The following is a 23,306-nucleotide window of genomic DNA, read 5'->3' as shown; positions in this document are numbered from 1 at the left end:
TCACAGTCTTGTGCTGTGAACCCCTAGCCCAGTGGTTCCCAGAATGCCAAAAATGTTAACAGACTCTACCAGGTCCACAATCCCATATCTATAATTCCCAAATCCCCAAAGCTCTCTAATCTGAAAGCTTTTTCATGAATCATATGACTATAAAACTTGTTCAGATCTGAACTTATCTAGTGATAAATCACCTGAGCTGACAGGAGGCTATTTATCGTTTGTATTTATCCCTCCTGGTATGTGTATTTGTATAGTTCACTACAGACATACTAATGTTTTTGCTTATGGGATACTGCCCCAGATATCAGTGGGGACATCTATCAGTCAGGGTCTTGGCAGGAAGAGATGGGGGCATTCAGCACAAGTGAATGAGGAGAGTTTAATAAAAAGATTGTCTGGAAGACTGTGGGTGGATGGAGGACGAACAAGGATGGTACAGGAGGGACAAAGGGGGGGATTAATTGGTGCACCAAGAGCTGTGAGTACCCCTGGGTTTGAAGGGCTAGGTAGAGGTAGCATTATTAGAATCTGGAGAGAGCAGCATGGGAGGGGGCTGCCGACAGGAGCTAAAGCCTTACTTAGGTGGAAGGAGCCAGCTGGTAGCAAATCAAAAGAGAAATCTGAGAAATATATACCCAAGCTGGCTTTTCCCTTTTCCTATAGATGTCCTGCTGGTACCTTTCTTTGGTGGCACCCTACCTGAAACCAGAGGCAAGAGGGCTCAGAGATATAGACCAGAAGGTGAGCCACTGGGGCCCCACACAGAGTAGTGAAGGTGGCAAGGGGATCTGGAGGGCAAGAGAAAAATGTCCTGCACAGCGTATTCTATAATACCCAGTATGTGCACTCTACCATCCCTCTGAAACCAAAAAACTCAAGAATGGTTAGAGTTATATTTTATTAAGTCAACAGCATATGCCTACATTAAAAAATATTAATACATACATGTGAAACTTTTTTTAGTTTGCAGTTATCATTTACAGTGCCATACAGACTTATGAATCATTTATAATAATTCATTGGCTACCCTGAAAGATTAGAACTACTGCACTTAAGAGTACTATCTTTTTCATTCATTGATTCATATGTTCATTGATTTTACAAATGTTCTTTGTTGCTTGCCTACTCTGCAAAAACACTGGGCTCTGTAGTATAAAGACAAAAATACGACACTAGCCCTTCTAGTAGCTTGCAATGTAGTAAAGGACACTAATTTGTTGGAAAATAATAATACAATCCTGGGTTAGCAGATAGTTTCATCTCAAAGCTACTGTAGGAGGAGGAGGCTCTGTTTTGAGAAGGGTTTCTTGACCACATGTGGGCTCAGTGGAAAAAAACACTGTGATCTAATAGCTGTGTGTGCAGTGGACACAGTGTGTACAGTTTTGGCTGACTGTGCTTTGACTGGGTGACCAAGTGAGATAGTTCTTATAATAGAAGCAAGGGGGGAGGCTTTGAATTAGAAACAACCTGAGAAGGCTTCATGGGGGAGAGGTAGAAGGTTTTTAAGGATTTCTAGACAGGAAAATGGCAGGAGCAAAGGCAAAATAAGAGAGGGCAGGACGGGCTGGTATGAGAGGGTCACAGGGTCTCAGGAGTAAAAAAAGTAATAGGTGGTCAAAGTAGATTAGAGCACCTATCCTAGAAGTTTGGACTTTATTTTATAGCAAGTGGATTACAACAGGGGTTTTGAGAAGGGGAGGAACTATGTTTTAGGAGAATCATTCTACCAGCACTTTGAAGAGGGGAAGGATTTAAGAGGAAGGTGTTTGAAAGTCATCTTTGTCTAAGAAGGATGGCCACCACCTAGGCAAGGAATGGTGACATGAGAACAAAAACCCAGCATTGGGAATAGGAGGAATGGTTGGAAGCCATAGTGACTCCAGGGCCTCTAAAATATGAATGTACGAGAGAGAGGGCTGGGCTGCTGAAGCTGGCATTAGGGAGCACCACCGTAGTTTTGGACATCTTGAGGCAGAGTTATGGCTAAAAATATTCACAAGGAAATATCCTGCAAGTATTTCAAATTCTGAATCTGTTGTTCAGAGAAAAAAAAATGTTAAGGAGACAAATTCCATGCCCAGAAAAAGTTTCACTACTGTAATTCCTTATGGTAATTCCAAAATGCAAAAAGCTATAATTACATGTTTAAAAAAGTTTAGTAGCAAAACTGATTTGATGACAAACCTGATCTGAATAAATGTGAGATTATTAATAGGCTTTGTTTATTCCATTTACAGTCAATTCTTTCTACTTAGGAAATAATAAGTTTGAATAAGGGTACTGTCCCAAATTACTGGAAGGAGAATATTTTGTATTAAATGGTTCCTGTACCAAATTACTTTTTAAAAATTTTAAATTTTAATTTATTTATGATAGTCACACAGAGAGAGAGAGAGGCAGAGATACAGGCAGAGGGAGAAGCAAGCTCCATGCACCGGGAGCCCGACGTGGGATTTGATCCCGGGTCTCCAGGATCGTGCCCTGGGCCAAAGGCAGGCACCAAATCACTGCACCACCCAGGGATCCCCCTTTTAAAATTAAAAAAAAAATGATATTTAAATTCTGAAACTTGTCTGGCCTCAAATTTTTATTTATTTTTAAACATTTTATTTATTTTAGAGAGAGAGCATGAGTGGGAAAGGCAGAGAGAATCTCAAGCAAACCCTCTGCTGAGTGCAAAGCCCAGCACTGGGCTCAGTCCCATGACCCCCAAGATAAGGACTGATATATTTTGAAGAAGGAAGCATTCTTTGTATATGCCTTTTTCATGCGCTGATGTTTGATAAATTTTTAATTCACAAAATTGGGATGCAAATACTAACTACCTCATAGAGTTGTTTAAAGAGTTAAAGAACAGGAGCCAACACATAAAGGGTATTTTAGTAAATTTTAGTCATTCTGACCCCTTTAATCAACAAAATATTTTCTAAGAAGCATTTTGGTTTTTTGTTTTGTTTTGTTTTGTTTTTTGTTTTTTTTGCTTGTCCAACCTTTGAAAACAAATGTCTCTCTTCTTGATAATGTGAAGAAAGTAGCAGAGAGGACCAACATTTCTGGAGAACCTAGCATGTATGCTTTTACCCCATGAGAGGAATACTCTTTTTCCCATTTCACAGGTGCAGAAAAGATTATGAGAAATTATATACCTAGCATGACCTAGTATAGTAAGTACTCGGGTAAGGGGTAAACTAACTTCTCTTTTCCCTTCCTTCTAGCTCCCAGGGGAGTGTGAGAGACAACAGGTAAAACACTCGGTCTGGGTGTGAAAGATGAAGTCATTGTGGGCCTCTAGCATCTTCTGGTTCCCTTTTTAAATGGTTAAAAGAATGTCGTCTTTCCATTTGTGCTATTAGTTTTATATACGTAAAGACATATTTCAGACCCCAAATGATTGAAAATCATTTCTGATTAATACCTGCCTCCCTGCCACACATTTCTCTAAATAAAGACGTCTGGACAAAACATGCATTTGGCCCAGAATAATCAAGTCTAATTTTCAGACAAGTTGAAAGCAGTATCTTAATTTGATCAGGATTGGTAGGAGGAAAGGGATGTCAGGTGTGGTAAGAGGCTGGTTGCTGCGGTGGCATTGAGGGTGAGGGAGGGAGGTTTTCTGCTTGCTGGGTGAGTTACCTGCCCAAAAGGAAATCAAGTTTATTGTAATTTGACCAAGTACACAGCAACATAATCTGGTTCTTCAATTTTTGATGTGGATGCTTTAAATGAGAGGGTGTCACATTTTCTTCCTTTCCCCAGACCACACATTGTAGACCTGGCCCCTCTCCTTCTCAGCCCAGGCTCCCAAGGCAAGATTTCTTTCTTTCAGTGTCTTGCTGCCAGGCAGGAAATGTTACTAGCTGTGGGATAAGCCTCCCCCATTTGGGTGTGTATGTGTGTGTGGGGGGTTGGGGGAGAGATGAGAAAAGGAAAAGAAAAAGAAAAACAAAGCAAGAAAAATTCCTAGAGCAGCTAGCCTGAACCCCGAAGGATCACAGCGGGTTTCCAGTTTCCTAGAAACAGGGATACCCCCCCCATCCCCCTGCCCCCGACTCCTGTGCCGCCCCCCCAACCCGCGTACTCCCCGCCCCCACCCCCAGCGGGGCTTGTGGGCGTGTCTTTAAGTCCCTGCTAATAGGGCTGCCCCGCGGGCGGGGCTGGCTTCCCCGGGCACCCCTGACAGCCGCGGGAGCGAGCCCCTAGGAGCTGGACGGGCCATACCGCCCCGCTGGTGCCCGGGTCCCGGTGCGCTGGTCCATGCTGGTCCCTGCCTTTGTTCTCGGGCCGGAGCGGGGACATGCGCGGCTGAGGATGGAAGTGGAGGACTCGGGCGGCGTGGTGCTGACCGCCTACCACTCGTACGCTCGCTCCCAGCCGTCCAGCTCCGAGCCACGCTGCGCGCCCAGGGCCACCGCCAGCCACCCGGGCAGCAGGTACCCAGAGCCGCTCCATAGGGAGCAGAGGTTTCCCGAGCTTGGGCTTTATCTCGCAGCTGTGTTTTCTGCCAGGGCCTAAGAGCACCATCACTTGATGTTGTTTCAAGTTTTGGTGGACTGGATGAGTGAGCCTGCTGTTCTTTGTATTGTCCTTGATTGCAAGTCTCAGCTGGTAGTGGCTAAAGTCCTTGGCTAGCAGAGGTTAGCAGTGGAGTCCTGTTCTTGATATAACTTGATGGTAAAGAGGCATATGCCTCATTTCTGCCAAATTCACCTATTGACATATTTGGAGAATTTAAAAAAAATGGAAATGAGACAAGCAGAAAAAGAAAAAAATTAAAATACATTATCCTAAATCCTCGAATATTATTGAGGGTTTCTTTAGTAACTGCATGCCATCTAAGCTAAAATATAGCTGGAGAGATTCTCTAAAAGTAAATCTGAGTAGACTTTTAAAAACAATTTTATTTCTAGATTTTAAAAACTGTTCAACTATATAAATACATTGGTATCGTTACTTTATTATTGCTAATGTTTACTCAATGCTGTAAATGCTATTATAATTTATTTCTTTTGGGTCAACAAAGGTCTATAACCATTTCATTATGTGTATTTTTAGATTAAATATAGCAAGGATTTATGTTAAATTACTCTATTAATGTTCATCTGTTTGATGCAAGATCAAGGCCAATGTGACTTCCATTAACTAAACAAAAATGTTAGAGTCTTAGGAAATTTCCCTGCTCAGACAATAATAAGTGAGATAGTTTGATCTGACTCAGAGTTTGGGGAAGTTTTGCTTGTTTAAATGTGGCTATTTATCTACTATGGATCCACTGATGAATGTGTTTTTTTTTTTTTCCAAGTGGGAAGTTTGAATGTTGATTTACTTTTTTGCATCAAGTTTATTTTTGTTTACTTTTTCTCTTTTTCTCTTTAGTTATGTGATAATGATTACTTCTCTCTCCTAATTGATTTGTGAGGCTTTCAACAGATTGTGATTTTATTTCAAGGAATATCCTTTTGGCTTGTATCCATGGGAAGAATAAACTACATTGGCATGAGATCTATGTTAGGCTCAGCTAACAAAGACAATATTGTTTCTTCCAAAAGAGCAGGTTGAGTGAAATCTTATTTTTATGTAAAGACAGTGAGAAAGTAACATTTTTCTTCCAGCCTTAGGATCGATCACATTGTCTTAATGGCTACTTGAAGATATAAACTTGAATTTGTCTTCAGGGTGTTTTCTTTACTAAACATAATCCTTGATTATAATTACTCAGATTATGAGTAACTAAATAGATATAAGTGAGTTCATGAGAAGCAGGGATCTGGTTTGTGCATTTTTAGATGGTCCTAGTATAACTATCCTGTCACTAACTCCCAGCAGCTGTCTAAGAGTAATAGCTAGATTGTGCCATTTAGGCCTTCCAAAACTATATCCGTTTCCAAAGCAAACTGGAGAAGTTCCATTAACTAAACATGTGGTCTTGTGGAATGATAATGCATGAGAGTAGAAGAGTTGTGTGCCATTGTTAGTGTTTTATCATATGGTTGCCAGTGAGATTTGTGTTGCTCCAAGTTTGCATTTTTGGTGACTGCGTGCATCCTTTCTATAGGAACCTTTGTATCACTCTCAACTCTCTGATGCGGGAGATAATTGACCCTGTCCCCTGCAACTAAATCTTGAGAGAATAGCTTAATTCCTTGGTTCCCAGTAACAACAATCAAAAAGAAGTTCCTGTATTTACAAGGAGCCGGAGGACACCATCAATCATGAGTCTGATAACAGAAATAATCAGGACCCAGTTATTAACCTTTGACTCACTAACTACTGATCAATACTTCCTTTCAAGCCAAGGAGCAAGATCGTATTGTTCTACTTATGAAGAAAGCACTCTCTCTTTCAAGAATACCATTTCCTTTAAATTGCTTACATATGTGCAACATATTTGTGGAGGAGTGACCAGTATGGCACTAGGAAGCATGGACTATTGTATCATCATTCTTGAGCTCTGAGTTAGCAAAGTTTCGATTCAAAGCAAACCGTCTCCTTATTTTCCAAGCCTCCACTCCATCTGACTTTATGTGCTTTTGGTTTTTTGGGCTGATTTTTCCCACTAAAGTATAATCTCAGTCTCTATCTCTTCCTTCATTATTCTGTTTTGTTCACTGTTCTAATTCCAAGTGCCTAGAGCAGTGTCTGGCACATTTTGGTAGCTCAGTAAATACCTAATGAATAAATGAATAAATTCCTACTAAGGTTATAAAATGGCCAAGATAAGTTGGCAGGATTTTAAACAGCTGAAGTCAATCTCTTTGTACTTACATTTGCCAGCCACACATTAGGCATTAGGAGTACAAAGATAAATAAAACAAAGTCCCTGCCTTGAGAATATGGCCCTTTACCTTTCTGACCAATAGGATTTTTAGAAAAAGCTTGGAATAAGTGGGAACATTTTGAAACACGAGGCTTCAGATATCAATCTGGACTGCCAGCTTCTCATTTAAAAAAATAATAATAAAGGAATAAAGAATCCAGCAACTCAGGCCTCTGCTCTGTCTGCCAGCACTGGCTAAAGCTGAGTAATGGCTGCTCCGTTACATGCCTCCCCCGATAACTCTTCAATACTGAAGCTGGGTGGCCATTGTAGTTTCTTTAGGGATTGCTTGTTTTATTTTATTAGAATAAGTAGCCAGTATGGAGTATACTTGCCAGTTACTCAGGCTTGGGGTCAGGCTCCCAGACCCCATTCATCACCATGTACCATTTATTACCATGTGGTCTTGGGCAACCTGCTTCAACTGCTTAAGAATACTAGCGAAGCATCCAGTAATTGTTAGATGTGTTATTACGGTTACCATTTTTTAATCCCAGTTGTTGATGTAAAGAGGAGGGTAAAACATTTTTGGTACCTATCCCCAAAGTGTATTCATGGAGGAAAAAGACTTGAGTACTAAGTATTTGTTGGAGGAGGGAAAAGTCCTTCTTTATTTCACAATCTGTCTTTATATTCTGTTTATAAAGGATAAAAGGAATGAAGGATTGTAAATTTTCAGTTCTGTTAAGTGCTTGGGACTGTCTTTACAATCATGTGATTTTTAAAGAGGCTTAGCTTCTAGACCCAAAATCCAGAGTGGAAAATATTGACATACATATGAAATAATTTCACTTAACAAAATGAAAGGTAGCTGAAGATAAAGCTGGGTGTCTTGTTTTTCAAAGATTTTCTAAGCTGTATATAAGAAATATATATAATATTCTTTGGTGAGTATATAGTATAAAATGACCATGAGTATTTCTGATGTTTATTTCATTATATTATAAACTTCCTAGGAGAGAACAAATATAGAAGAAGAAGAGAACCAGGGGCAGCGCGGGTGGCTCAGGGTTTAGCGCCGCCTTCAGCCTATGGCCTGATCCTGGGGACCCGGGATTGAGTCTTGCATCAGGCTCCTTGCATGGAGCCTGCTTCTCCCTCTGCCTGTGTCTCTGCCTCTCTCTCTCTCTCTCTCTCTCTCTCTCTCTCTCTCTCTGTCTCTCATGAGTAAATAAATAAAATCTTTAAAAAAAAAAAAAAAGAGAACCAGCTCTTCCTCAAAAACAAATAAAGGAGCTAACCAAGGTTATCCTAGGAATTTTAATTCTACAGAAATGTTAAAATCTTTGTTTTGTAGCATAACTGTTCATAGTAATGTGAATGATTTGATTAAAATAGAATTAATGATAATTAGAAAATAAATATTTTATTTTGTGGAAAAAATAAATTTAGCAACCCTTAGTGCCATATTAACATCTTCCTGGATGGAAATTAATTAAAAACACATTTATTTCAAGATGCCAACTCTCGTTCAATTAAGTACTTATAAGGTCTTTGTGAGCTTCTGGACATATACATGGGTACATTAAAATATGGGGCGGATACTTTTGAAATGCTTTTTCTAGAGGATTCAGAAATAGTAATGGATATAGAATTCTTACGAGAGGATAAGATATTTATGGGTCATTTTTAATGTTATGGTTAAAACCGTAGTTGGTGTCTCTGGTTTCTTTTTACAGTGGGGCCCCTGCTGAGCGTAGGTGCCTCTGTATGTGAAGCTGTTGGAAAACATCTGGCACATTTCCTTTGATCATGTCATTTGGCTAAACATTTGGCCAGTTGCTCTGTCCATTTTTAACCTGCTCAGTTATCCCCGATCATTAATCCTTAATGTATCCACAAAAATTCAGGGAACTTAGGGTGTTGTAGATTCATATTCATGAGGATACAAGTAATATTTTTTTACTTGTTTATTTTGCAATAATATTAGACTTCTGGAAAATTTGCAGAAGTAGTTCAGAGTACTTCATGTAACCTTCACCCAGTTTCCCCTAATGTCAACATTGTGCATAACCCTAGTTCCATGATCAGAACTGAAAAATTAGCACTGATGTAGTACACTTAACTATATAGGCTTTATAACCTGATTTCATCAGCTTTTCTGCCAGCATTAGAATTCTTCTATTGTAGAATTGAATTTGGGATACCACATTGAATTTAGTTTTGCCTTCCAAACCTCCAGTCTCTGACAGTCTGTCCTTATCTCTTATGGTACTTTTGGAGTACTGATTGCTTGTTTTATAGGAAGTTCTTCAATTTGGATTGGTGCGATAATTTTCTTTCTTTCTTCCTTTCCTTTCCTTTCCTTTCCTTTCCTTTCCTTTCCTTTCCTTTCCTTTCCTTTCCTTTCCTTTCCTTTCCTTCCCTTTTCTTTTTCTTTCTTTCTTTCTTTCTTTCTTTCTTTCTTTCTTTCTTTCTTTCTTTCTTTCTTCTTTCTTTTCTTTTTTTATTATTCATGAGAGACACACAGAGAGAGGCAGAGACACAGGCAGAGGGAGAAGCAGGCTCCCTGTGGGGAGCGCAATGTGGGGGACTTGATCCCAGGACACCGGGATCACGCCCTGGGCCAAAGGCAGATGCTCAGCCACTGAGCCACCCAGCTGCCCTGTGGTGTGTTATTTTCTCATGATTAGATAGAAATTATGCATTCTGGTTAAGACTTCCACAGAATAATGTTGGGCCCTTCTCAAGTGCATCATATTAGGGGGTACATGATGGCAGTCTATCTACTAATGTCGACGTTGGCTCTCATCACCCAGTTAAAATGGTGCCTGCTGGGTTTCTGTACTGGTAAACTATATTTTTCTCTATGTAATTAATAAGTACCTTAGGGGAGATGTTTTGTGATTATGAAATATCTCCTGTTTTTTTCTCAAACTCCCCTTTACCGATTTTTTTCTCAATTCTGTACTGATGTATTTTCCATTCTATAAAGTCCACATTCAGTATTCTTTCTGTATTGTTTTTATCTCTTTCAGCTTTAAAAAAATCAACCAAATATAATAAATAGTTCAGCTTTATCTGGTCTGAGTTCATGAAACTTATTTCCTAATTTTCAGAGTTTCATGATCTTTTCAGGAGCAAAATTTTGTGATAGTCTTCCGTGGAAAATAATCAGAAGCCTTCTAAATTAAATTCTATGTTAAGAGATGATACTTGTTAAATCCCACTTGAAATTACTGAGGCTGGGATGCCTGGGTGGCTCAGCAATTGAGCGTCTGCCTTCAGCCCAGGGTGTGATCCCAGGATCTGAGATTGAGTCCCACATCAGGCTCCTTGCAGGGAACCTGCTTCTCCCTCTGCCTCTGTCTCTGCCTCTCTCTCTCTCTCTGTGTCTCTCATGATTAAATAAATAAGATCTTTAAAAAAAAAAAAAAAACTGAGGCTGTTTTCTTAGAACCATGTTAATACGTAATGGAAACATTTTTCTCTTACCAGTCTTCCTGAGATGTTACTTGAACCTATGCAGATGCAGAACCTATTTTCATACCTAAAATAAATATTTAATTTACATATAATTAAAATTTCTTCTTATTTGGTCCTCAAACCAAACTATTTGGTTTCTGAAGTAATTCCTATTCTCTGTTTTCTCAGCCTGTAGTCTCTACGTATCAGTTTCAGCAAAGAATAAAAGTAAAATGTTATGAAGTAGAGCAAAGGAAGGGAATAAAATATTCTCAGAAGAAAATTTTGGAAATAAAGTTTATCCATTTAACGGATAGATTTTGTTTTAAGCTTCTTTGGATAAAAATATAAGGTTAGGCATACCCTTAACCAGGACAGAAATGCACCTTTAAAAAACAAAGGTTTTATTAATTTTCTCTAAAGAGAGAGAGCATATATGCACATGAGCAGTGGGAGGAGCAAAGAGAGAGGGGGAAGCAGACTCCCTGCCTAGTTGGGAGCCTGATGTAGGACCTGTTCACAGGACCCCGACACCATAACCTGAGCCGGAGGCTGAAACACCCAGGTGTCCCAGAAATACACCTTTTCTTAATGACTGTCATCATTAAGACAGTATGATTTACAGTGCTATAGTAAAGGCACCTATTGAGATCTGTAAGTTTGCTTGCCTTCATAGTAAATAGCCTACATTGGTATATTGTTCTTTTTCTTATATAACTTAAATATTTATTGTTTTTTTCCCCTGATTTCCAAGCAGCCTTGAAAACCTTTAGCAGTACTATTGTTCTGATGTTATTTTTAATGTGCTTTGTAATTTACTTTTCATTAGATAATTGAGATTGTTAGAACTATGTAAAGAAAATGCCATTCAGCGGACTAAACTGTATACTCTCACACAAGATTTTGATAGCATTTATTTCAGTTTCTTTGAGCGTTTATTGGTTTGCTTGTTTGCTTTCAGTTTCTTGCTGTGTTCTGCTTACTTGAGTTAGTAGTTTTGTATAATGTGTCATTCTTCATCACATGAAATTTCATGTTCTCATTTCTTTGTGATTACTAGAGGATGCATTTCAGAACCAAACAGTAATGTACCCAAAAGCTTCAAGTTGCTCTTTTCTAAAATTAGCACTAAAAAATTATTTCACTATATATTCATCTTAAGTATTTGGGGTTTATGACACATTCTTTTAGTATCAACTGTATATGTCACTCTTCAATAAATAAATATTATACATAAAACTGTCTGTTTGACAGGCATTAAGTGTTCAAGGGTAGAAGAACATACACTAAGTATCACTTAGAGAACAGCTGCTTTGTCTCATGTTACTCTTAAAAACTAAACCTATGCATTCCATTTCTGATCCCTTAGATTAATAGAAGATGACTACATACAGGCACGCAGTACAAAGGACAGAAAACTAAAGACAAAGTAGTATGTAGAATTTTTAAAATTATGAAGCACTTGAGACTTCTGTTTTAGTAATTCTGAGTTGTGGTGTCAATTATCTTATATATGAGAGACAGGTCTTTAGATTTTTTTTTTAAAGATTTTATTTATTTATTCATGAGAGACACAGAGAGAGGCAAAGACATGGGCAGAGGGAGAAGCGAGCTCCCTGTGGGGAGCCTGATGTGGGACTGAACCGCTGAGCCACCCGGGTGTCCCCACAGGTTTTTAGATCCATGTTAAATTTTGTGATTAGCCACAAAGTTTACTTTTGTGTATCTATAATGTATATAGAGAAAGGAATCCCTTTGAGGTTTCCTGTTCAGCATTCTTTTATGAAAATCTATTTGGAAAACATTGGTCAATCCATTTGTTTTTATACAAAGGTCTATCAGCATATTTATAGTTTTAGATCCATAGAGATAGCTCACAGGTGCTTAGAAAAGTCAAACATCCAAAAATGACATTACAACTAATAATGATCTTCTTTTTGATCTCTTGATAGTTTTCCCTATCCTCATTATCATATCTAAAAAATCACACAAGTAACCAGTTAACAAGTCTGTGGGTTGGAACCAAACCCATATTTGGAGATGAAGAGCCAAACAAGAGAGAATAAATGTAGTCAGAAAAGTAAGGACTAAGTTTCTTTCCTGAAAATTTCCTTGACAGTAGCAGCCAGAGGGTTTTTACTTGTCATAATCATTGTCCTATGATGGCATTTCTTTTTTTTTAAGATTTTATTTATTTATTCATAGAGACACAGAGAGAGAATGAGAAGCAGAGACACAGGCAGAGGGAGAAGCAGGCTCCATGCAGAGAGCCTGACGCGGGACTCCATCCAGGGTCTCCAGGATCACGCCCTGGGCTGCAGGCGGCGCTAAACCGCCGCGCCATCAGGGCTGCCCTCTTTTTTTGTTTTTTACAGGACTATTTTTATTGAGAACTTACTTAGCTTAACATATATTATCATTTAATCCTTAAAACAGTCCTGTGACATAGGAAGAAAGTAAGGCACAGAGAAGTAGCCCAAGGTCACACAGAGAGGTTATGATAGAGCCAGAAGTCCCACTGAGCCCTTCCAAAACTTGTGCTTTTAACCTGTTGTTTAAATCTTGAAACATTATTTAATAAATTATGGATTTAGGGTCTTTCTGTCTCAATTTGGCTGTAGATTAATTGAAAGCAGGGTTATTTATTACTTATTTTACATCCCTTAGCAAACTAGCAACTTTCACATAGTAGATGTTACAAATATTCAGTTTGATTTAATTTTTCCTTTTGTAATCATTTTTATTCTGTTTCAATGGAATAAGTATGCAGTGGGTTAAATATAAATGGATATAAATAGTTGAGAAATTTTGTTATCAGTTGAAGCAAGTGCAATATTAGGAATTTTTTCCCTTTATTAAAAAATTTTTTAAAAATATTTTATTTATTCATGAGAGAGACAGAGAGAGACAGAGACACAGGCAGAGGGAGAAGAAGGCTCCTCGCAGGGAGCCCGAAGCAGGACTCGATCCTTGGACCCAGGATCATGCCCCAAACCAAGGCAGATGCTCAACCGCTGAGCCACCCAGGCATCCTTTCCCTTTAATTTAAAAGCTATGTCCTTGCCCTTCATGCAGTCTTAGGTAACAGTATTTTATTATTTTATTTTGTTTTAAATTTTTCGTTTATTTATTTATTTAGAGAGAGAGCATGAGCACGAAAGGGGTGAGGGGCAGAGGAAGAAGCAGGCTCCCTGCTCTGATGTGGGTGGGGCTTGATTCAGAACCCTGGGATCATGATTGGGATCATGACCCAAGCCGAAGACAGATGCTCCACCAATTGAGCCACCCAGCTGCCCCATTAGGTAACAGTATTTCAAAGTAGACAAAATGTGCTGAAGAAGTCATTTCAGTTTGACCAAGAAAGTGAGATCTAAGCAGTTAGTAACAGGAAATCTTCCTGTGCTTTTTTTTGGGTCAAAAATTGGGAAGGACAATTGTTAATCCTTAAATTTGATGTTCTTAGTAACTAGCTCTTAGATTTTTTTAGTTTGATTAATAACTTTCTTTGACTACTTAGATTTCTGTGTTTTAAAGATATTGTTCACTTCGTTCCTTGCAGTATGACTCACAACATAAAAATTCTTTTGTTTCTTCTCCCCACAGGCAAAGGGCCAATAAATTAATTTTTTAATTAAAAATTTTTTTTAAAATTTAGTATAGTTAACAGTGTTGTATTATTTTCAGGTGTATAATATAGTGATCCAACACATCCATACATCACCCAGTGCTCATATAACAAGTGCACTCCTTAGTCCCCATCACCTGTTTCACCCATTCTCCCACCCCCCTTATTCTGGTAATCATTTCTCTGGTTTGTTTATACTTCTTGGTTTGTCTCTTATTCTTTGCTTTGCTTATTTCTTAAATCCCACATATGAGTAAAATCATTTAGTATTTTTCTTTCTCTGACTGACTTATTTCACTTAGCACTATACTCTCTGGCTCCATCCATATCACTGCAGATGGCAAAATTTCATCCTTTTCATGGTTGAATAATATTCCATTATTACTCTTCTTTATCCATTCATCTATCCGTGAATACTTGGGCTGCTTCCATAATTTGGCTATTATAAATAATACTGCTATAAACATAGGGGTGTATGCCTTCAAATCAGTGTTTTTGTATTCTTTGGGTAAATGCCCAGTAGTGCAATTATTAGATTGTAGGATAGTTGTATTTTTGGGGTGAAGGGGCAGAGGGAGGAGGGGAGAGTATCCTAAGCAGGCTTCATGCTTAGCACTGAGTCCAGCTTGGAGCTTGATCTCACAACCCTGAGATCATGCATGACCTGAAATCAAGAGTTGGACACTAAATCCACTGAGCCATCCAAGTGCCTGGTAGTTGTATTTTTAACCTTTTGAGGAACCTCCATGCTGTTTTCCACAGTGGCTGCACCAGTTTGCATTCCTACCAACAGTACAGAAGACTTTCTTTTTCTCCACGTCTTTTCCAACACTTGTTTCTTATATTTTTTTTATTTTAGCTATCCTGACAAGTATGAAGTAATATCTCATTGTGATTTTGATTTGTATTTCCCTGATTATGAGTGATGAGCATCTTTTCATGTATCTGTTGGCCATCTGGACATGTTCTTTGGAGAAATGTCTGTCCATGTTTTCTGCACATTTTTTAAATTGGATTATTTGTATTTTGGGTGATGCGTTGTGTAAGTTCTTTATATATTCTGGATACTAACCATGTATTGCATATATCATTTGCAAATATTTTCTCCCATTCTGTAGGTTGCCTTTTAGTTTTGTTGATTTTTTCCTTTCCTGTGCAGAAGCTCTTTATTTTGATGTAGTCCTAATAGTTTATTTTTGCTTCTATTTCTCTTGTCTCAGGAGACATATCTAGAAAAATGTTGCTACAGTCGATGTCAGAGAAATTACTACCTGTGTTCTCTTCTAGGATTTATATGGTTTCTAATCTCCATTTAGATCTTTGATCCATTTTGAGTTAATTTTGTGATTTTAAGTCAAGCAAGGGACCAATCCAGGTCCTGGACCATACTTTTGTGAAGATCAGTTTTGTTCTAAATCTTGCTCAAAAATTTAGATACTATAAGATAAGTTGTGGCAATCCAGACCCCTGAGCCATGCCTGGTCTATATAGCCCTTAATCCCTTAATGATCTTGAAGCCATGGATAATGCTGACCAAAATTGGGCTGCAAGGATTTTTATTTAGAAAATTAATCCAGGGTCCACTGTAGTCTAGGGTTGGGTCTTTTGGAGAGGTCAGAATTAGAATGGCCTCCAGGCTGTGTGCACTTGTGTTTATTTTGCAAGGTATTCATTTTGATAAACTTCAGATCTTTGGGCACTATGGAGATTGGACAGTCATTTTAGTTATATATAAACAGTGTGGTTTGGGCTTCTCTGCTAACTGCTGTGTCTTTAGGAATCTCTTCTAACTATTCTTAACCAGCCAGGGAGTTTAGAGTGTGTTACAAATAAAAATGAAGCATCATGAAAGACTACTCATGAGTAAGGACTGCAAGGGACAATCTCTTTGGTACAATAGGAAAGCAAAGTATGGAAAAGTGTCTTGTTGCAAGAATAATCAACTTTTAGAGCCAGACTCGGAATTCATTCTGCTTATCCCTGGTCACCCACTCAGGCCCACAGCATGGTCTGATGTGTTCTGGGAGCAGTCAGGCTGCTGGCAAGGAAATTATGGCAGAGAGGGAAAACTGGCTCTCTCACTGGGAGACATTATGGGTATAGAAGTGGAGAAAAGGTGGCAACAATTATGAGAATGGCATTTCCTTAACTTCCTTTCAAACACGGTTACAGCTACCCTACGTTATCTCACTAAGGTAACGTGGAGAGTCTTGAAAACACACTTGTGGCTTTTCATTGGAATCTTAAAGAAAAACATTTGCTGACCTCAATAGAGTAAGCAATTAAATGGGAAAATTGCTGACTGTAAGTTTCCGCAGATTTTGTTTTGAAAAACAGAGGATGCCTGGCCCCTGTGATTTTTAACATACCACAACTTAACTTCTCTCCCTCCTCATTTATAAAGCTCAGTGATTATAAGGTCGACTTGGCAACTGTTTTTGTAAAGTCTAAATTGTGCTTAGTTGCAGAAAGCTCCACTCCAGAGGACCCCCACTTTCTGGTTGCTGGCAGCATGTAATTGGAAAAAGCAGGCCATGCTCTGCCTATTTAAAGCTGTGTCATCCTTTGTGGGGCAGTGAGTCAACACCAGCTAAAACAACATGAGTCAGTCACTGCTTAGAAGAAACCCGAATGAAGCTGATTTCTATTATACCAATATTAAACAAACATGATCCTTAGACTCTAAAATAGTTCTTATTGTGGGAGATAAAAAAAAATTAACACTGATTTTCTTTAGAGTCCATGGAATAATTTTTTTAAAGTGTTTTAAGAAGGAACTCTCTTCAGTTAACCAACTTTTAATCTGGTTTATTCTCGCTTCTGTTTCTTTCATTCTCCATCTTCAGTATGTTCATACCCAATTCATGTCATTCTTACTATTTTAATCTAGTTTCAGAGCTATTGAATTAAAAATCCATAAAGTTACAGCTGTAATCTTGTGACTGTTTGCTTTTTCTGTTCTAGTATCTTCTAGAGTGTAGGAGTGTAAAAGATTTTTTAAGGAGGACCATAACTAGGGGTAGAGAAATAATTTTGAAGGCTAATGGGTTCTGGAGGAAAAGCAATGGAGTTGGTATGATTCTATGATTAAATGCATACTGGGGACCAGGGGAATGGGGAGAAAATTACCTGAGTTTCTGTTTTGGAGTGTTTTATTAACTGACATTGAGAATTCTGGTGGATGAGCAGATTGTGGATGGGGATATGAGCCTACCAAGTGAATCTTTGAGCTAAGTGTGTATGTCCAGCTGGTAGGTAGTTCTGTAAGCTGGCAACTTGGGAGGGAGATCAAGGCTGAAAATTAATGGGAGACTTTCACATGCAGGAGAGTGTTAAAACTCGGACTGCATGTGATCTGGAAGGAGAGAATATAGAGTGTTTATAAAGAAAGCAGTGAAACTAAGACAGAAACCTGGGAAGGGCAGAAAGATTAAGGGAATAGGGAAGAGCATTGGGATTAAGAGGCTGGGAGCCAGGGCGTTGTGTTAAGTTCAGAATGAGTGGACCACCATATCAGGAATAGCTAGATGACCAATAATGTCAAGACTGAATCACCCCTTAGGCCTGTAGGGTGGATAACAATGAAGATTATGGCTAGAGTAGGTTTAATGAGTTTATAGAGGTGGAGGCCAGTTTGCTGCAGGTTAAAAAATGAGTGTGAGTTGAGGAAATAGAGGCAGCAAGTAGAACCTACTATAAAAACTACTATAAAAACTTTCTCTCTTATGCAGAGAGAAAAAAAGGCAGACTGAAGAGGAGGAGCTCATAAAACTTACCCAAAAAAGCTAAAGATTTGGTCAAAGTCAAGAAAGAAACCTAGAATTCTTAAGTGCAAGACTCAAACACATTTGGTCCTACTTAAAATCCTTTGATAATAACATTTTTGTGTACCGCATAAAACTTTATCCCTAGCCCCACCGCAGTTATAAGCATTGTTAGTACAGGAACATTCTGTTTTCTTCATTGCTGAATCCTTAACTATCTTTCCCTTCCCTGTCAAAAGGCCTGGCAATCAGCAGAGTTTTAACAAATGGTTGGTGATTGAAAGTAGTAAAGGCTGAAATGTGGACATGTGACCTTGGGTTGGGAGCTACCAGGGAAGTCTTCAAGAATCGGAGCATCATTGCTCTTGTGAAGCCTTCTTCCCTGGCTACCTCTCCCTCACACCAAGTTGGTCATGTCCATTTTTGTGCCTTCTCTACCTCATACATTATTCTAGTATTGCACTTAACCCACAACTTCATAGCAGTACTTCTATAGCTGACTTCTCTAAAGGCCAGGAGTTTGTTGATGCCTAGGGCCATACAGTCCTAGGCACTGTATGTATGCTTATTGAGTAAATGAATCACTCATTCAGTAAATAATGATAATATCAAATATATGATGATATTTTCAGAATTCGCTATTATTTTTGAATTAGAAAAGTCTTAGAAGTTTTAGAAATCTTGGATTGGTATTCTGTTAGGGAATAGACGGTTCTGACCTTGCATGCTACCTGCTTTCTCAGAATCCACTAAATTAGTCTTTATTCATAGTTTAACATATGCTCTTGGTAATATGCTATGAAATGAATAATAAATAAAAATCAAAACTGGTGACAGTTGGGATCCCTGGGTGGCGCAGCGGTTTGGCGCCTGCCTTTGGCCCAAGGCACGATCCTGGAGACCCGGGATCGAATCCCACATCGGGCTCCCGGTGCATGGAGCCTGCTTCTCCCTCTGCCTGTGTCTCTGCCTCTCTCTCTCTCTCTCTCTGTGACTATCATACATAAAAAACAAAAACAAAAACAAAAAAAACTGGTGACAGTTGTAAATGAGTATACCTTGACACATAAAACTTACAAAAGGATAGTGAATAGAAGGTAAATACCCTCCATTGTTTTAAAAAGTAAATTTTGGGGATCCCTGGGTGGCGCAGTGGTTTGGCGCCTGCCTTTGGCCCAGGGAGCGATCCTGGAGACCTGGGATCGAATCCCACGTCGGGCTCCTGGTGCATGGAGCCTGCTTCTCCCTCTGCCTGTGTCTCTGCCTCTCTCTCTCTCTCTGTGTGACTATCATAAATAAATAAAAATTTAAAAAAAATAAAATAAAAAGTAAATTTTGCTTAATGGTTATCTATCTCACTCATTAAAACTAGAAGAATTCAAATTCCAATTTTCATAATAAACGTGAAGTTGAACAAACATCTGTTGAGCCTCTTGTGACATACACTGGTTTCTGGGAATACAAAAATGGTTAATTGTCTTTCAATGAGAATAGAGGACTGTTTAACAGTTCATTTCAGCTGCTTCTGAAGTGCAGCTCTGTGAGGACAGAAGCACTGTCCTCTAGCTCTGAATCGTCGCATTAGCCCACTGATCCAGTGTGGACACTCAATATTTGAGTGGTGAGAAAAATGTGTGGGGTGCTCCGGGAGAGCAGAGAAGGTGTAACTGCCACTTGGGATTAGGTTGGTGAGAGTGATAGAGGGGTTAAGGAAAGCTTCTGGAGGAGTTGTTAACTAAATTAAGTCTCCAAGGAGGGGCACAAACTTCCAGTTATAAAATGAATAAGTTACAGAGATAAAAAAGTCCAGCACAGGAAATATACTCAAAATATTGTAATAATGTTATATGGTGTTAATGGTGACTACACTTATGTGATGAGCATCTCATAATGTATAGAATTGTTGAATCAGTGTTTTGTACACCTACAACTAATACAGCACTGTATGTCAACTAAACTTCAATAAAAAAGAAAAAAAGAATGTGCACAAATCACCAGGAGGAATGAGAGCAGGAAGTGTCTTTGGTGGAAGAGCAGGTGGGAAGAAAGGGTATAGCAGTATGCAGCCACTTTTGGGTAAAGTGAGACTAGCCAGGGATATAGAGACCACTCCATGTGCACTTTGGGTGAACCAGGGAGGGTCAGGCTGAACTCAGCTCACATCTTTTCTTCATTTGGAAAACGAAGGGGTTTCACTGATGGGTTGACCTCCAGGGATTCTTTGAACATTTACATTCTGTTTTTCTCTCTTCTAAGTTGGAAATGAAGGTAATTGGATAATCCTAGATTTTTAACCAAAACATGGCTTTTAGACCTGTACTAATTGCATAACAACACCTTTCCTCTTCTCATTTAATTTTGCTTGTTTAGTTGATCTCTCTCTTTACTGTCTGTTCAGTAAACATGGATTGTTGTCCAGTGTTAGTGGCCTCAATTACTTTAAGTAGAATTTGGTTTATTTCCACCAAGCTACCCAAGCCAGGATGTCAGCATATCAGTAAGATATGTAAGCCTTTCTTTGAAAAATAGAGCATGTCTAGTAAGCAGAACTGATTTTTCGGTTGATCATAAATTGGTAGCCCAATTAATAGGAATGTTGGATATCATAAAGATGCCATAGAACTTTATTGAATTTTTTGTTCAAGTTTAAAGAGAGCATTTATTAGTAACTTACTTTGTGGAAAGATAAATTTTATCAGTGTTATATATACCAGATTTGATATTTCTAATTATATTGGTACAAAATTAGAATAAATTTAATAAAATTTGAATAAAGCCGACGTCCAAGAGGTGTGTGAGCATGTTGTTTATTTTCCGTGGTTTTTATAGTCCAACAAACACAGACTTTAAAGAAAAAAAATCTGATTTACTTGTTTCCTAATTTTCTGCTTTTGGGTTTTTTTTTTTCTGGAGAACTAAGTCCCCTGACTGAGATATCTGATGACTTACTGCAAGAATGTATTTCTGAAGGAAATGGTATAGAGACTGGACAAGAATTTTCTCTTCCTCAAGGAACCCCCCCCTTTCTTTTCTTTCTCTTGTTACCTCACCATTTTATCCATTACTATGGAGAGAAAATTATGTAATGACAGCGATCCTAAAAATCTTCAAAGTTTCTGAAGACGTATCCCCAAATTTTTAAAATTCTTTAATAGCCACTTAAAAATTGAGGTATATTCAAATACAGTAAATGCACAGTTAAGTCTTCAGTTAGATGACTTTTGACCCTCATATCTGCCATCTAAAGGTATAGAGCGTTTCCATCACCCCCAGAATTTTCTTCATGCCCCTTCTTCAGTTACCTCCTCCCTGCCAGTTTCTGATTTCTATCACGATAGAGTAGTATTGCCTATTCTTGGAAGTCATATAAGTGGAATACTACAGTATAATTTTGTGTCTGCCTTCCTTTGGTCAGAGTAATGGTCAGAGATTCAAACACGTCATTCTGTCAGAGTCCAAAAGTGGTAATAACGTATGTAGACACTTTTTTTTTTTAAATGTACATGATTGTCATCTAGCTGGCTACAGGCATTGTCTGTTGCATATAAGAGGAAGTAGGCAAGAGAGCAGGTTTAGGTTAAAACCTATCACAGTATCAGAATCTAAAGACTCATCTTTCTGTGGTGGACCCAGGCAAAATTAGAATGTAAGCAGATTTATTTTTAGTTCCTGCTCACTTTACTTTGGCTTACTGGAGCCATCCTTTTTCCTTCTAGTGCTCCCAGGTAGGAACCAGATGATTCAGTCAAGTGACAATTTGCTGAACATTTACGGTGTTTTACCTTTTCAACGCATATGTGGAATTTTAAAGAATGGTGAACTTCCAGATCTTATTCAGGGAATCCACAGGAGGGTTCTTTAGGCAAGAAGTCACACAGCATAATGCACGTCATTTAGACTAGAGACTGGCAAAGTTTTGCTGCAGAAGGCCAGTATTTTGCGGTTTGCTGACCATTTGCTGTTCTTCATCCAAAAGAACAAATTACTTGTGATATAAAATCCAGTGAGTGTCTCTGTTGAGCATCTCAGAATGGAGAGATGGAATGAGTCTTTTCAAAGGTAGTAAAGTAAATGAAAGACTAAGCAGTTTGACAAGTCTTTTCAAGGGGAAAAGAAAATGTCAAAGAGCTCATGTTCACCGCTGGCTCCAAGAAATGTGTATTCCTTAAGGATGCGTGATACAAGAAATTTTTCTGCACCTTTCTCACATTTTCTCCTTTGGCCAAGAGAATCTTTTGCCCTACATCCAGGATTTATATGTAGTCTTTTGCAACCTTGTTGATGTTAGCAGACAAGCAGCAGTAAATAAATCAATAGATGTGACTGTGCTTTAATAAAACTTGATTTACAAAAATAGGCAGTGGGCTGGATGTGGCAGTACTCAGACCCCTGATGTAAACAGCTTCTTGTTTTGTGTATTTGTGGAACTTGCATATAAAACCCATCAAAAAAATATAGAGAATTAGTTCTTCAGAATATATTAAGTTGAAAGGGACCAGAGGTTACAATCTCTCATTTTTCAGTGAGGACACTGAATCTCAGGGTAATAACTGCTCAGGGTCACAGAGAGTCTCTGGAAGAGCCTGGACAATTCAAAACTTTCAAGTCTTTAGTGTTCTTTGCCTTATTCAGTTTATGATGGATATAAGTCACATTGCCTCAAATATACTATTGGATTGACTTTTGGGGAAAGTATCTTAGCTCACGTATTTTAAAGGCATAAAAGAGAGAAAAAGAATCAGTTTCTTTTAAAGCTAACATTCATTGAATGTCTTCTCATGAAGGCACTGTGAAGGATTGGAGCTAAATAAGACAGAGTCCCCACGCTTGACGGGCTGAAAAGGGAGGTCAAGGCAGTTTAGACCCATGTCTCGTTTAGCTTTGTAGCCTCTGGAGATAGCACAGGATTTGCTTCATAGAAGAAATGGTGTTTGAATTAGGCATGTGGATATATATTGTGTGATGTGGGTTTATTGGTGTGTGGATGGGGGTGGGGGGTCAAGAGATGATGTAGGAAGTGGTCAGTAATTCCGCTTGAATACATTGAGGATTGGTGAGGGAAGTAGTAGTAGATTCTATACATGTATTTGCAGGATTTTATTTGTGAGATGGGGTTGGCTCAGTGAATGAGTTGTTGAAGAGATACCAATTGTTTCAGCCAAAGCGATGAAAAAATTAATAATAAAATTACTTCACTTTGGGAGGCTGTCTTCAACTCTTTATAAATACCATATAATTTATTGAGGTAAAGCATTAATTTTGAAAGAATCAGACTCAAACATACACTTTATTCCTTTGGAATTCTCAAAGAATTTTTGTTGTCCCTCCCACCACCCCATCAAATAATTGATAGTAAGTAGCTTACACATTGGAAGTAGCTCGCTTAATAATAATCATAAACATATGCCAGAATCCTACTGGTTCAGCCAAAGTCCTGGTCTTCAGACTTCACACTTAGTAGAGCTTAGACAATTAGTAGAGCTTAGACATTCTTACTCCCAAATAATTTGCCTTGCCATTCGATGACCCAGCTGAATATTGTGGATGGTAGAGTTTTAACAGATTGTGTACAGGAGGGTTGCAGGGCAGGCGGAGGGAGAAGATTTAGCTCTATGGTAATGAAACCCCAACCCCTGCAGGCATTTTGGTAATTCTATGAAGGCAAGAATGTTACTAAGAACAGATTTTGGAGGTC

General features: G+C 38.6%; 1 protein-coding gene across 11 annotated transcripts in view; it reads left to right on the top strand.

Annotated features, from left to right (window-relative positions):
* The window catches only part of ARHGAP28 (Rho GTPase activating protein 28), a 242,221-nt gene that overhangs the window by 19,991 nt on the left and 198,924 nt on the right, over positions 1–23,306 (top strand). For 7 of the 11 annotated variants that reach the window (XM_041768030.1, XM_041768034.1, XM_041768012.1 and 4 more), the window contains exon 1: positions 4,174–4,433. The exons of 1 other annotated variant lie outside the window; for it this stretch is intronic. In XM_041768030.1, the coding sequence (XP_041623964.1) occupies positions 4,258–4,433 (176 nt within the window). In that variant the 5' untranslated portion in view covers positions 4,174–4,257. Of the gene's footprint in view, positions 1–663; positions 742–3,218; positions 3,246–4,173; positions 4,434–23,306 lie in introns of those variants that run through there. 3 more of the 11 variants (XM_041768063.1, XM_041768055.1, XM_041768074.1) reach the window with 2 other exon arrangements.

This window comes from Vulpes lagopus, chromosome 1, assembly GCF_018345385.1.
Source record: "Vulpes lagopus strain Blue_001 chromosome 1, ASM1834538v1, whole genome shotgun sequence".
Lineage (NCBI taxonomy): Eukaryota > Metazoa > Chordata > Mammalia > Carnivora > Canidae > Vulpes > Vulpes lagopus.
This window is presented reverse-complemented; position numbering and strand designations above follow the sequence as displayed.